General features: G+C 48.3%; 1 protein-coding gene across 1 annotated transcript; it reads right to left on the bottom strand.

Moving 5' to 3' along the window:
- On the bottom strand, positions 1-1,968 carry LOC309562055 (E3 ubiquitin-protein ligase TRIM39-like; the record flags this gene model as incomplete). Its single annotated transcript, XM_082266166.1, has 2 exons — positions 1-669; positions 835-1,968. The coding sequence occupies 2 exons, from the start codon at positions 1,966-1,968 to the stop codon at positions 94-96; spliced, it is 1,710 nt and encodes a 569-aa protein (XP_082122292.1). The 3' UTR covers positions 1-93.
- Positions 1,969-15,832: the final 13,864 nt, after the last annotated feature.

Genomic DNA, 15,832 nt, shown 5'->3' with positions numbered 1-15,832 from the left:
GGCTTTAAAAATAAATCATTAATGTTGTATTTTGTCCACTGCTTCCATCTATTGGCTGGATTTTGCACCAATCAGATTCTCCGCTCTGTGATGTCACCAGTCTCTGTGCAGATTTCTCACCTCTGATTCTATCCCAGATATCTTAATAAAGGTATCCTTCCCTACACGTAACCCAGCATGGAGGGGCTCAGTGAAGGTGGTGGTGAAGGTGTGGAGGTGTCGGATCGGGTCACACAGATCATAAAAGGAGATCCGCCCGGCCTCATAATCCAGATATATCCTGAATCTCTTACTAGAGAAACTGCTGGGAATTGGGACCTGATTACTGTCATGTATCGCAGCGTATCTATCATACTTCCTGCTCTCTAAACACCAGGACTTATTATTATATCCAAACCCTGACTGAAATCCTCTCCGGTCTATACTGGGGTAACACATCCCAACTCTCCAGATCTGAGACTCCCCGACATCCACTTCCCAGTAATGTCTCCCTGAGGAAAACCTCTGTCTGCTTAACACCTGAGAACACCGAAAGCTTTCTGGTGATTCGGGAATGGACTGATAGAATGACCTGTACACAGTTTTCCCGTCATCTGATATATCTAGATGACTACCAGCTGTTCTCATATCCAGTAATATGTCTGTAAACACCGACAACCCCCATGTTTGCTGTACAGCCCCAATGTTAGGTCCTCCAGCCTGGAGGTGTGAGTGTTGTATGGTGGGGGTGGGTTGGGGACGTTTCCTGGATTGTTTAGCAACGGAGGGAAATATTTCATTTGTGGAAGAATGTGGATAGACATTTGTGTCTGTACATTTCTCTACATTTACCCCAGACATGATCTCAGATAAACCGGTGTGTAATATGTGTGAGATTCCCGCCACATCCAGATCCCCTCCATCATGGAGGAATTTATCATGTCTCTCTATGTCCATATCATCTCCATCCTCAGTATCACACAAGTCACCTGTGCCCGATTCCTGAAGGACAGTCAGTGGATCCGTCATGTTACACAGTTCCTCAAGATAACACACCTTACTGTACAGCTCATCCTTCTTAATTTCCAGCTGTTGGATCATATCAGACAGTGATAGAGAGGCCCGTTCTGCCTGTCCCGAGATCTCACTCAGGACTTTCTTCTCAAGGTCCTCCAGACGTCTCCTGAGATCTCTGAACAGGGCAGTGATTCTCTCTGTTTCATCATCTGCCTTTCCTTGTACTTTCCTCCTGCGTTCCTGCAGACTCTGCACTCTTTTCTCCGTCTCCTCTCTCTCTGCCATTAGTTTCTGCAGAACATTTCCCAGTTTCTTCTTCTTCATCTCAAAGGCCTCATCCAGAGTCACCACCTGGTGTCCCTGATGTTTTCCATCCAGCCCGCAGGACACACAGATACAGGAGGAGTCCTCTGTGCAGTAATACTCCAGGATCTTCTTATGGACGGAGCATTTCTTGTTCTCCAGGGAAGTGGTGGGGTCACATAAGACATGTTCTAGTGATGAGCCTTTTCTGTTCTCCAGGGAAGTGGTAGGGTCACATAAGACGTGTTCTGGTGACTTGCTGTGGACTCTCAGGTGATTGTCACACAGAGAAGCTTCACACAACAGACAGGATTTCACAGCAGGTACAGGGGTGTGAATACAGTAAGTACAGAAGACCCCGGACCCCTCCTGATCTGGCTGAGCAGACCGGATATTCTCCACTATGTTACGCAGTGTTATGTTCCTCCGCAGTGCAGGCCGCTCCTGGAACTCTTCTCTGCAATCAGGACAGGAATAACCACCAGACCTCGCCTGTGAATCCAACACTTCACTAATACAGTCCTGGCAAAAGTTGTGTCCACATATCAGGGTTATAGGATCTGTATAAACACTCAGACAGATGGAACATTCCAGCTCCTCCTTCAGATCAGCAGACGCCATCACTGAAAGCAGAAGAGAGAAAAGAAATTGAAATGATCTGACACTCATTAAATGTTGAGCTCCAGGATTTCAGCCACTTTGTAAAGTATGCCAGATTACTGGGGGTTAAGTCCAAAAGGGGGTGTATGCCACCTTGTGGACTTCTCTCTGTTATTTATAACTAAGGCCAGCCATTGGAATACCAATGGCAAGGGGAATCCCTCCTGCAGGGTCGAAGCCGCCCCTGCCAGAAGAACACAGTGATTATTGCTAACAGCTATACCAGGCCATAGCGGTAATCGCATTTAAAATCCATCAGGCTGGTTGTACCCAAGTTGATCAATCAATCAACTTGGGTACACTCAGCCTGCCCACACATGGTTTAAATCTCAACAGGTTCCTGCTGAACTGGCCTAGATTCGAACCTTCTACAGCTAGCCTAACAGTTTTACTGAATGTGACGGTACTCACCGTCACTGGGAGTGAAAGACAGATACCTAATGTTTTGGATTGCTTCAAGTGGAACAGTAATATTTGTCAGCAATATCTCTCAAGAAATTTGAAGATTTAATTCCACTTTACACTATGAGGCCTATAGCCTGTTGCCATGAAGTCTGACTCCTAAATCATAAAAAAATCATAGCAATACGTAGATGTGCATTCCATGTACTTCAATGTAGGAGACGGACAGACTGTCATTGGCAGTCTTGTCCTATTGTCTATCTATTGAGGTGGAATGTGGATTGTGTTAAGCCTGCGTGTCCTATTGTTAAATGTTAATGAGCCCACATTGTTCTGTCCAGATGGCTAGATAATTGGTTCAGGTTAATTCTGTTGCTGTATACAATTTCATCTGCATATGATAATGTAATCAGGCAATCCCTGACAGTAATAGGCAGTGACAGGTACTCTTTATGGAGGGATCGGGGGGGGGGGGGAAATGTGACAGTAATAGGCAGTGACAGGTACTCTTTATGGAAGAAAGGGGATAATGGTCTAGTACTTTCCCTAACATACCTCCATCCCAATATATATGCGAAACAAAAAAAGAGAGGTAGACCCGCGGGACTTTGAGTGAGGTGACTGTTAGGGGCTGGAAATAGAATACTGGGATGCAAGAATAAAAGACATACTTTATTACGCTATATAAAAAGTATACAAGTGATGAGTGTTGTCATACACTAGTTTGCATATTGAGAAAGCCCCATGGCTAAATAAAAACTATATACAGTATAAATGGTAATACATTGCATAAAGATGTACATCTTGCATTACAGCATGGTTTCAGAATAACCTTAATGACATATATATATTCATATTGGTACAGTAATCTTCATCCTAACTTTTAATGACATGTTGATTCATAGTAGTACAGTAAACTGCATCCTGAACTGACGCGTTTCGCGCGCTGTGCGCTCGCTTCCTCAGAGATAGATGCACTCAAAGTAAATCTATGGGAGAACACATATCAGAGTAAAAAATGTGTAGTTTGATGAAAAAGCGAAAAAGGTTGAATGTGATAGTGGTCATTCAAAGAAGTAAGAAATACTCACAGGTCGATAAAAATTGGAATGGGGAGATATATGTTTTCTCTGTGTGACAACAGTGGCATTTGTCTGACCCGGGAGCTGAGGGGTCCCTGCTGAGTGCAAGCCAAGAACGGAGAACCCATGGTGCATGGGTGACAAGAAGTGGAATAAAGGGATGCACCATCCAGAATCTGCCATATGGGGGAAAAAATGTGAAAAACAATGTGTAAGAAAAAAATCAATGATGGATAGGAGTGACAGAGTGAAAGTGTATGGACCAGTGTATGGCCAGAGCTGGTGTGGAAATAGTGTAAGTGACATGACCCAAAATGAAGGGAAGGAAGATGTGAGGAAAAAAGGGGGATGGGAGTGAACTGAAGAACCATAGTGCAAAGCCCGGAGTGGATAAGTGGTGAGCAAGTGCCATAGCTAACCACCAGGAATGTGAAATAGAGATGGTGAGAAAACTGAATGAGCAAAGTGGCACCGAGGAGATAGAGTGAGGAGAAAAGAAAAAAAGGGAGGAAAAGGAATTGCCACAGTGTCCAGGCTTACCATGAGAGTCCGAGGTTGACAGCAAAGCATGGGACCCCAGCGTCATGTAGCGGGCGAGCGGCGGATCAAACAGAGGCGATTTTTTTCACATTTTTTTCCCCCATATGGCAGATTCTGGATGGTGCATCCCTTTATTCCACTTCTTGTCACCCATGCACCATGGGTTCTCCGTTCTTGGCTTGCACTCAGCAGGGACCCCTCAGCTCCCGGGTCAGACAAATGCCACTGTTGTCACACAGAGAAAACATATATCTCCCCATTCCAATTTTTATCGACCTGTGAGTATTTCTTACTTTTTTGAATGACCACTATCACATTCAACCTTTTTCGCTTTTTCATCAAACTACACATTTTTTACTCTGATATGTGTTCTCCCATAGATTTACTTTGAGTGCATCTATCTCTGAGGAAGCGAGCGCACAGCGCGCGAAACGCGTCAGTTCAGGATGCAGTTTACTGTACTACTATGAATCAACATGTCATTAAAAGTTAGGATGAAGATTACTGTACCAATATGAATATATATATGTCATTAAGGTTATTCTGAAACCATGCTGTAATGCAAGATTTACATCTTTATGCAATGTATTACCATTTATACTGTATATTGTTTTTATTTAGCCATGGGGCTTTCTCAATATGCAAACTAGTGTATGACAACACTCATCACTTGTATACTTTTTATATAGCGTAATAAAGTATGTCTTTTATTCTTGCATCCCAGTATTCTATTTCCAGCCCCTAACAGTCACCTCACTCAAAGTCCCGCGGGTCTACCTCTCTTTTTTTGTTTCGGTACTCTTTATGGAGGGATTGGGGGGGAATGTGACAGTAATAGGCAGTGACAGGTACTCTTTGTGGAGGGATCGGGGGGGAATGTGACAGTAATAGGAGTGACAGGTACTCTTTGTGGAGGTATCGGGGGGGAATGTGACAGTAATAGGCAGTGACAGGTACTCTTTGTGGAGGTATCGGGGGGGGGGGGGGACGTGACAGTAATAGGCAGTGACAGGTACTCTTTATGGAGGGATCGGGGGAATGTGACAGTAATAGGCAGTGACAGGTACTCTTTATGGAGGGATCGGGGGAAATGTGACAGTAATATGCAGTGACAGGTACTCTTTATGGAGGGATCGGGGGAATGTGACAGTAATAGGCAGTGACAGGTACTCTTTATGGAGGGATCGGGGGAATGTGACAGTAATAGGCAGTGACAGGTACTCTTTGTGGAGGTATCGGGGGGGGGGGGGGGACGTGACAGTAATAGGCAGTGACAGGTACTCTTTATGGAGGGATCGGGGGAATGTGACAGTAATAGGCAGTGACAGGTACTCTTTATGGAGGGATCGGGGGGGAATGTGACAGTAATAGGCAGTGACAGGTACTCTTTATGGAGGGATCGGGGGGGGGGGAATGTGACAGTAATAGGCAGTGACAGGTACTCTTTATGGAGGGATCGGGGGGGAATGTGACAGTAATAGGCAGTGACAGGTACTCTTTATGGAGGGATCAGGGGAAATGTGACAGTAATAGGCAGTGACAGGTACTCTTTATGGAGGGATCGGGGAGAATGTGACAGTAATAGGCAGTGACAGGTACTCTTTATGAAGGGATCGGGGGAATGTGACAGTAATAGGCAGTGACAGGTACACTTTATGGAGGGATCGGGGGGGAATGTGACAGTAATAGGAGTGACGGGTACTCTTTATGGAGGGATCGGGGGAATGTGACAGTAATAGGCAGTGACAGGTACTCTTTATGGAGGGATCGGGGGGGAATGTGACAGTAATAGGCAGTGACAGGTACTCTTTATGGAGGGATCGGGGAGGAATGTGACAGTAATAGGCAGTGACAGGTACTCTTTATGGAGGGATCGGGGAGGAATGTGACAGTAATAGGAGTGACAGGTACTCTTTATGGAGGGATCGGGGGAATGTGACAGTAATAGGCAGTGACAGGTACTCTTTATGGAGGGATCGGGGGGAATGTGACAGTAATAGGCAGTGACAGGTACTCTTTATGGAGGGATCGGGGAGGAATATGACAGTAATAGGCATTGACAGGTACTCTTTATGGAGGGATCGGGGGGAATGTGACAGTAATAGGAGTGACAGGTACTCTTTATGGAGGGATCGGGGGAATGTGACAGTAATAGGCAGTGACAGGTACTCTTTATGGAGGGATCGGGGGGAATGTGACAGTAATAGGCAGTGACAGGTACTCTTTATGGAGGGATCGGGGAGGAATATGACAGTAATAGGCATTGACAGGTACTCTTTATGGAGGGATCGGGGGGAATGTGACAGTAAGTAGTCCCCTCCCACTCCTTGTAATATCAACTGAACGGCTGCTCAGCCACATTGGTTATCATTACAAGAAAGCCGACCGTGGGCTCTAAACAACGGTACCGGGAGGAACTCCTCTAGCTTCACTCATCACCCCGATACAACCCCCTAAAGCGGAGGCCAAAAATTTGTGTTCCATTGGCGTCAAGGGGGTTTAACCACTTTTGGTCTGCCCACTGTGTATTTACGTCGCTACCTTGTCTTTAAATACGGGGTTATGGCAGCAGATAGCAGCCATAACCCCGGTATTTTTTTAAAATAGCAGGCGGTCCGCTTTTAAAGTAGTCCCAGCAGCAGATTCACTGCAAGATCACTTATGGATGGCGAGAGAGGCGCCCCCCCCCCCCGCCTCACGGCGGCTTTCCCCCGCCTACTGGAGCCATCAGTAAACAATCCGGGGTCCTCTCCCCTCCTAGGAAGGAAGTTGAGTGAGGGCAAGCTGGCCCCCACTCCACTCTATGGCCTTGAAGGACCGGAGTGACGTCATACGTCACTTCCTCCCAACGGCCTGAAAGGGCCCATTTTTTTCCATGATGAAAAAAATAATTTTATATTTTTTTCTTTTTAGTGTAGATGTGAGATCTTTTTGACCCCCAGATCTCACATTAAAAAGAGGACCTGTCCTGCTTATTTCGATTACAAGGGATGTTTAGGAATAAAAGTGATCAAAACTATTTTTTTAAAGGGACAATGTAAACATAAAAAGTAAAATAAATAAGAAAAGAAAAAAAATTTAAAGCACACCTTCCCTCTGGGCTCGTGTGCAGAAGCGAACGCATATGCAAGTTGCTTCCACATATGTAAACGGTGTTCAAACCACACACGTGAGGTATCGCTGCGATCATTAGAGTGAGAGAAATAATTCTATCCCTAGACCTTCTCTGTAACTCTAAACTGGTAACCTGTAGAATTTTTTTAAAGTGTCACCTATGGAGATTTTAAAGTACCAATGTTTGTCGCCATTCCACCAGCGTGCGCAATTTTGAAGCATGACATGGGTTATCTATTTACAGTGCCTTGCGAAAGTATTCGGCCCCCTTGAACTTTGCGACCTTTTGCCACATTTCAGGCTTCAAACATAAGGATATAAAACTGTAATTTTTTGTGAAGAATCAACAAGTGGGACACAATCATGAAGTGGAACGAAATTTATTGGATATTTCAAACTTTGTTAATAAATAAAAAACTGAAAAATTGGGCGTGCAAAATTATTCAGCCCCCTTAAGTTAATACTTTGTAGTGCCACCTTTTGCTGTGATTACAGCTGTAAGTCGCTTGGGGTATGTCTCTATCAGTTTTGCACATCGAGAGACTGAAATTTTTGCCAATTCCTCCTTGCAAAACAGCTCGAGCTCAATGAGGTTGGATGGAGAGCGTTTGTGAACAGCAGTTCTCAGTTCTTTCCACAGATTCTCGATTGGATTCAGGTCTGGACTTTGACTTGGTCATTCTAACACCTGGATATGTTTATTTGTGAACCATTCCATTGTAGATTTTGCTTTATGTTTTGGATCATTGTCTTGTTGGAAGAGAAATCTCCGTCCCAGTCTCAGGTCTTTTGCAGACTCCATCAGGGTTTCTTCCAGAATGGTCCTGTATTTGGCTCCATCCATCTTCCCATCAATTTTAACCATCTTCCCTGTCCCTGCTGAAGAAAAGCAGGCCCAAACCATGATGCTGCCACCACCATGTATGACAGTGGGGATGGTGTGTTCAGGGTGATGAGCTGTGTTGCTTTTACACCAAACATAACATTTTGCATTGTTGCCAAAAAGTTTGATTTTGGTTTCATCTGACCAGAGCACCTTCTTCCAAATGTTTGGTCTCCCAGGTGGCTTGTGGCAAACTTTAAACAACATTTTTATGGATATCTTTAAGAAATGGCTTTCTTCTTGCCACTCTTCCATAAAGGGAAGATTTGTGCAGTATACGACTGATTGTTGTCCTATGGACAGAGTCTCCCACCTCCCACCAAGATCTCTGCAGTTCATCCAGAGTGATCATGGGCCTCTTGGCTGCATCTCTGATCAGTCTTCTCCTTGTATGAGCTGAAAGCTTGGAGGGACGGCCAGGTCTTCGTAGATTTGCAGTGGTCTGATACTCCTTCCATTTCAATATTATCGCTTGCACAGTGCTCCTTGGGATGTTTAAAGCTTGGGAAATCGTTTTGTATCCAAATCCGGCTTTAAACTTCTCCACAACAGTATCTTGGACCTGCCTGGTGTGTTCCTTGTTCTTCATGATGCTCTCTGCGCTTTAAAACGGACCTCTGAGACAATCACAGTGCAGGTGCATTTATACGGAGACTTGATTACACACAGGTGGATTCTATTTATCATCATTATTCATTTAGGTCAACATTGGATCATTCAGAGATCCTCACTGAACTTCTGGAGAGAGTTTGCTGCACTGAAAGTAAAGGGGCTGAATAATTTTGCACGCCCAATTTTTCAGTTTTTTATTTGTTAACAAAGTTTGAAATATCTGATAAATTTCGTTCCACTTCATGATTGTGTCCCACTTGTTGTTGATACTTTCGCAAGGCACTGTACTCGGCGTAACATTATCTTTCACATCATAGAAACAAATTAGGCTAACTTTACTGTTTCTTTTTTTTTTTTTTTTTTTTTTTTAATGCAGTGAAATTGTGTTTACAAGGCCGCAGCGCAAATACCACGAGACAAAAAATATTGCAACGAACACCATTTTATTCTACAGAATCTTTGCTAAAAATAAATAAATAATTATATAATGTTTGGGGATTCAAAGTCATTTTCTAGGAAAAAAAACGGAGTGTCGGAGGACTCAGAGAAAGGAATTTTTACAGGTAAGATTTTACAAAAATTCAGTTTTCTCTTACGTCCTCCAACAGTCGCCGCCACCTCTAAGTCATCACTATTGGGATGTCCCAAAGCAGTGTATACATGAGGGGTGGGAGACGCAACCGTAGAAAAGGCAAGGCAGTACCCACATCAGAGAAAGGAACCTTACACGCATAGTAAGAGAACCTTCTGGGCAACAGAAAAGGCTCAACAGGAGCAACAGCCCAGGAAATCAAATAATCCAGGGGATAAACAACCCCAAACGTCAGGGACCCACAACAAAACAAGGGTCCCTCAGGACACTGCCGCACTGAGAACTTCGCGGCCAAAAGGAGGCATCGGCTGATGCTAGAAAATCCACCTTATAGAATTTTGAAAAGGTGTGCACTGAAGACCAAGTTGCAGCCTTGCACACCTGGGCCACCGAGGCTCGATGCCAGTAGGCCCAGGACGCACTCAAAGATCTGGTAGAGTGCGCTTTAACAGGGAAGGGTGGAACCCGTTCCTTCAAAGCATAGGCCTGTTCAATGGTCTGTCTGATCCATTTGGCAATGGTCGCTGCAGACGCAGCCATGCCCTTCTGAGGTCCCTCAGGAAGGACTTCCGAAAGGACTCCGTAGACAACAGGTAAACCCTGATCACCCTGACAACATCCAAGAAATGTAATGCAACCTCCTTGGGATGCTTAGGCTTCGTACAAAGCGAAGGCAGGACAATGTCCTCATTAAGGTGGAACTCAGAGACCACCTTAGGAAGAAAAGACAGGTGTGGTCACAAGACCACCTTATCCTTGTGAATTACCAAGTAAGGAGAGCGGCAAGACAACGCCGCCAGCTCCGATACTCTGCGAGCCAAAGTGATCCCCACTAAAAAGGCAACCTTCTTAGACAGCAGAGGCAACGAAATCTCCCGGATGTTCTCAAAGGGAGAACGCTGTAAAACGGACAGAACCAAGTTCAAGTCCCACGGAGGTAAAGGCTCCCTTCTGGGAGGAGCCAAATGCCGCACACCCTGAATGAAGGTGCGAATTAAAGAATTAGACGCCACAGGGCGTTGAAAAAGAATAGCCAGTGCAGACACCTGGCCCTTTATCGTGGCCAGCGTCAGGCGCTGGCCCAACCCCGACTGGAGGAAAGCCAACACTCTCGACACCGAGTACGAGCGAGGGAAGAACCCCCTGGACTCACACCAGACGAAATAGGCTTTCCAGGTACGGTAATACATTTTACCAGAGGAGGTTTTCCTAGCCTTGATCAGAGTAGGAATGACCTCAGGGGAGAGACCTCTGTCTCTCAGGACCTGGGTCTCAACAGCCAGGCCGTTAAAGCCAGCGACTGTAAAGCAGGATGGAAGATTGGTCCCTGAGACAGCAGATCTTCCCGCATTGGCAGCCGCCAAGGAGGCGCCACTGCCAGGTGAACAACATCGGCGTACCAGGACCGGCGCTACCAGAATCACCAGGTGCGGTTCCGAGGCTAACCTGCGAAGGAACCTGGACACCAACTGAATCAGAGGAAAGGCATACATCAGATGATACTGATGCCAAGGGGCCACCAACACATCCGAGGCGTCTGCCAGAGGATTGCGCGTTCTTGCCACAAACCTTTCCACCTTGTGGTTTAGCCAAGACGCAAACAGATCCACGTCCGGGGATCCCCAATTCGCACAAAGCATTTGGAAGACCTCCGGGTGTAGGGACCATTCCCCTTGGTCCAGGGTCTGTCGGCTCAGGTAGTCGGCCTGCCAATTCTCCACACCCGGAGTGTGAACTGCTGAGATTGCCGGGACATGAGTCTCGGCCCAAGACAGAATGTCGGTCACCTCCCTGGCCGCCCGGGCACTCCTGGTGCCCCCCTGGTGGTTGATGTAAGCCACCGTGGTAGCATTGTCTGTCTGTACCCGAACCGGACAGCCCCGAAGTCAATCCGACCACTGGAAGAGACAGAGTTTGATCGCTCTCAATTCCAATATGTTGATCGGAAGGGAGGATTCCTCCCCCGACCAAGTGCCCTGGGCAGATAGGTTGCCCAGGACTCCACCCCAGCCCGACAGGCTGGCATCCGTGGTAATCACCGTCCACAGCAACGGATGGAAGGACTTGCCGTCTGCCACAGCCGGGGACTGAAGTCACCACAGAAGATCCATTTTGGTTTGGCGACTCAATGAGACACTCAAATCCAAGGACCGAGGAAGTCTGTCCCACCTGGCCAGGATCTCCGCTTGAAGAGACCGTGTGTGAAACTGGGCAAAGGGTATCGCCTTGAAGGCCGATACCATCAACCCTAGGGACCGCATGCAGGTCCTGAGTGACGAGGATGGCTTGTCCCTGAGGGACCTGATCTCGTCCTGTAAGGTGCGGAGCTTGTCCTCCGGCAAGAAGACCTTTGCTTGAGCAGAGTCCAGAACCATTCCCAGATAGGGAAGACGAACCGAAGGAGACAAGGTCGACTTCTGTACGTTGATGGTCCATCCGAACTCCTGGAGCGTCTGTACCGTGATGGACAGATCGCGCAGTAGGTCCTGGCGGACACTCGATCTTAAGAGGAGATCGTCAAGATATCCCAAGACCGCAATGCCCTGAGCCCTCAGCAGGCCTAGAACAGGCGCCAACACCTTTGTAAAGGCCCTTGGAGCCGAAGCGAGACCGAAAGGTAACGCCACAAACTGATAGTGGTCCTCCGCTATAGCGAACCGAAGGTACCTCTGGGGACCCTCGAAAATGGGGATGTGTAGGTACGCATCCTTCAGGTCTATAGAGGCCAGGAATTCCCCTGGACTCAGGGAGGCCACCACCGAACGGAGAGATTCCATACGGAACTTTTAACGCGCACAAAGCGGTTCAGAGCTTTCAGGTCCAGAATAGGACGCACCTTGCCCTCCTTTCTGGGCACAGTGAACAGATTGGAATAAAATCCCCGAAACCTGTCCCGATGGGGCCCCGGGACAATCACCCCCTGTGCAAGGAGGTCCTGCACCGCTTGATGCAGGTCCTGCAGGCGCCCTGGGGTCAAATGAAGATTTGAGGGAAAAAATCTGTCCGCCGGCCGGGAAAGGAATTCGATCTTGTACTCCGATCAAATGATTTCCTGAACCCACCTGTCCGGAATTTGGAGCAGCAAAGGTTGGAGGAAACCACGCAAACGTCCCCCCACCCCTGAAACAAGTGAGGGCGCCCCTTCAGGCAGAGGCGGATTAACCCGCCGTACCGGCATTGCCGGACTTCTGCTTGCCCACCCAGGGCTTCTTCTGGCTACCTTGGCCCTTGAAGGGCTTGCCCTTGGTTTGATTCCGAAAGGCACGAAAGGACCCCTGGCTGGGTCGAGAGGCGGAACCCCGCTTGCCACGAAAGGACTTGTTCTTGTGGTTCTGGGGCAGCATGGTTTTCTTGCCCCCCGTGATGCCTTTTACCAAGGTATCCAACGCCTCACCAAAAAGGCGAGAACCAGCATAGGGAAAATCAGCAACAGTTTTCCGTGATGTCTGGTCAGCCGACCAGCTCTTCAGCCAGATCATTTGACGGTTAAGCACCGCGACACTAGATAGGCGTGCTACCAAAGGGGCCTCATTTAAGGCTGCATCGCAAAAATACATGACTCCTTGGTGAATTTGATCCACAATATCCAGCCTGGCAGGTGGGACAGAATCAGACACGAGGTTGCTCCTAAGCACCTTAGTCCAATCAGCCACCAAAACAGACGCGAAGACAGGTTTGAGCAAGGAACCCGCCACCGTGTAGGAATGGCGGGCTAGAGACTCCAGCCTCCTGTCCGTGGGATCCCGAAAAACCGGGGTCTCCTCAGTAGGAATCAAGGTAGCCTTGTTCAAAACTGCCACAGTGTGATCCACCTGTGGAGGCACACACCATCGCGATTCCGTAGCCGGCGCAAAAGGATAAAGCAACTTAAACCGACTAGGTACCATGAATGGCCGTTTTAAAGTGCGCCACAGTTCATTAACAGTGTAATGAAATTCAGCGGAGCAGGGAAAAACCTGCGCCGACTTGCGGGTCCTGTGTGTACCAAAAGAGGACACAATGCCCGGAGGACTGGGCTCATCCTCCAAATGTAGTGTTTCCTTTACAGAAACAATCAACTCATCCATGGTCGCGTGTTCTTCAGGCGACCCCGGGGGAGAAAGATCAACCCCCTCCGCCTCCCCCTCAGACCCCAGAGAGTCCAGGGATGAGCGAAACCTGAAAAGGGCACGCCCGTCGCAGCAGCTACATCACCATCTGAATCAGAGGAGATAAGACTGGGCCTTTTTCTAGCAGCACGTTCAGCCATCAGCACCTCCATTTTGGATACAAAAGACGCCACTACGGCGGCTAAATCAGGTATAACAGGGGCACCAGCAGGACTGGGGTCCCCCACCAGAGCTGGAGGGAATTTGCTGTCCTGAGATTCCATTGCCCAAGGTAGAGTATAACAGTGCAATAGAAAATACTGGCCCTTTAAAACCGCTGCGGAGTGTGCAGCCCACCGCTATATGTACAGTGACAAAAGATACCCAAAAGGAGAAGAAACTGAACCAGAAATGACAAAACAGAAAGTTATGGAAGAGACAGTCTGCAGAGCCCCACAGAGTGTTACCACATCGACCGCTGCTTTAGAGGAAAAGGAAGTGAGGTCAAAAGAGGCTGAACTATAAGCTGCAAGGGACCCAGGGAAAATGGCTGCCTATAGAGCTGAATGGGAGGCTCCTGCAAAATGGCCGCCGAACATGTGCATGGAACGATCGTTCTGCCACACGCAAGATGGCGCCGGATGGTGCCAAAACAGCATGTAAATCAGCTTGCCCATATTAAAGATGGCGGACCGTGCGGTTTTCCCCCGCTGCGGCCGCCACACACATCGTCTGCACCCCCAGTGAAAACACCTAAGTGACACAGGGAAAAGGGCTCCCACAAACACACAGCACCATAGCGCAGCGTATGTACAAAAAACCCCCGCAGGGATCGCAACAGGGAGTCCCACACCGGCACAGACATGGGGGGACACACAGCAACACAGGACTGCCACCCCAGACAGAGGCCCCACACAGAAGTACTTACCTGTACCAGATGGCGTGGGGAGCCTCTCAGAACGGAAAGCCGCTGTCCTCATCTGACAGGGAATGCCGTTAGCCAAGGACATTACACTGCAGTATCGCAGATGTGTCCAGTGAGGTAGCCACCTCACGGCTGCATCCCTGCTGCGAGCAGGGATGGGTCGTTCATAATGCCAGGACGAACCACGGCTGAACGCTCGATGGCGGGCTGGGGGTCCCTCTGACCCTCTGCCCCGTAGAACCAGGGCGGTCAGTCCGATTCCCAGCTCCGCATGAATCCATCTTCATCCAAAGAACCGACTAAAAAAACTAAAGCTGACAAAATAAACAGCTAGTAAATCAAAGAACAAAACTGACATTTTCAAAGAAAATCAAAGGAAAAAGATTAGAAAGGCTGAGACTGGAGCCCCAGCACAGGGAAGCCTGACTACTCCTGACGCTAGGCAGAAACAAACTGAGTTGGGAGTGGTCACTGCAGGGGGGTATTGACCAGTGGGACAGCCCCGATGGGTGTGTCTATGCAAATGCTTTTGTTCTTTTGACTAAGTCTTATGCCTAGCTACTCCTGCGGAGCGGAAGTCAATACCCCCAATAGTGATGACTTAGAGGAGGCGGCGACTGTCGGAGGACGTAAGAGAAATACTGATTTTAACTTGTAAACAACAAGTGTCAGAAATAGGCCCGGTCCTTAAGTGGTTAACAGCTTTACGACCGCCCACCGTAAGTTATACTGCGGCAGGCAGCCGCTCCCAGGCAAATTGCCGTACATGTACGGCGCTCGCTCTCGGGAGGCTAGTGGGTGAACGCGCACCACCGGTGGGGCACTCCTGCCCCCGCTCATCAACGGGGAAGCCGATGCACGGAGCAGGTGGCTCCGATTGCCGTCTGACACCCATGATCGTTCCCCGCTGAGAGAGAAGGACGGTCAGCTGTTGTAATCACATCTGACCGTTCTTCTCTCTGGAATGATCAGCCGGTGATCAGCTGTTTTTTTCTCCTCACACTGTCAGGAGTGCTGATCGGCGGCTGCTGTCAGAGGGACATCGGTCCCGAAGAGGAGGAACATCTGTGCCCACCAGTGTCACCTGCCAGTGCCACCTACCAGTGCCCACAGCACCACCTATCAATGCCCACCAGTGCCACCTATCAGTTCCCCATCAAGAGTGCTGCCCTTAAGTGTCAGCTACCAGTGCCTATCATTGCCCATCAGTGCCACCTATCAGTGCCCCATCATGAGTGCTGCCCATAAGTGTCACCTACCAGTGCCTATCATTGCCCCATCATGAGTGCTGCCCATATGTGTCACCTACCAGTGCCTATCATTGCCCATCAGTGCCCCATCATGAGTGCTGCCCATATGTGTCACCTACCAGTGCCTATCATTGCCCCATCGTGAGTGCTGCCCATAAGTGTCACCTACCAGTGCCTATCATTGCCCATCAGTGCCCCATCATGAGTGCTGCCCATATGTGTCACCTACCAGTGCCTATCATTGCCCATCAGTGCCCCATCATGAGTGCTGTCCATATGTGTCACCTACCAGTGCCTATCATTGCCCATCACTGCCACCTATCAGTGCCCCATCATGAGAGCTGCCCATAGGTGTCATCTACCAGTGCATATCATTGCCCATCAG

The sequence above is a fragment of the Pelophylax lessonae genome (genome assembly GCF_965119305.1).
Source record: "Pelophylax lessonae genome assembly, chromosome: 1".
Lineage (NCBI taxonomy): Eukaryota > Metazoa > Chordata > Amphibia > Anura > Ranidae > Pelophylax > Pelophylax lessonae.
Note: the sequence above shows the minus strand (reverse complement) of the source record. Positions and strands in the feature narration are given on the sequence as shown.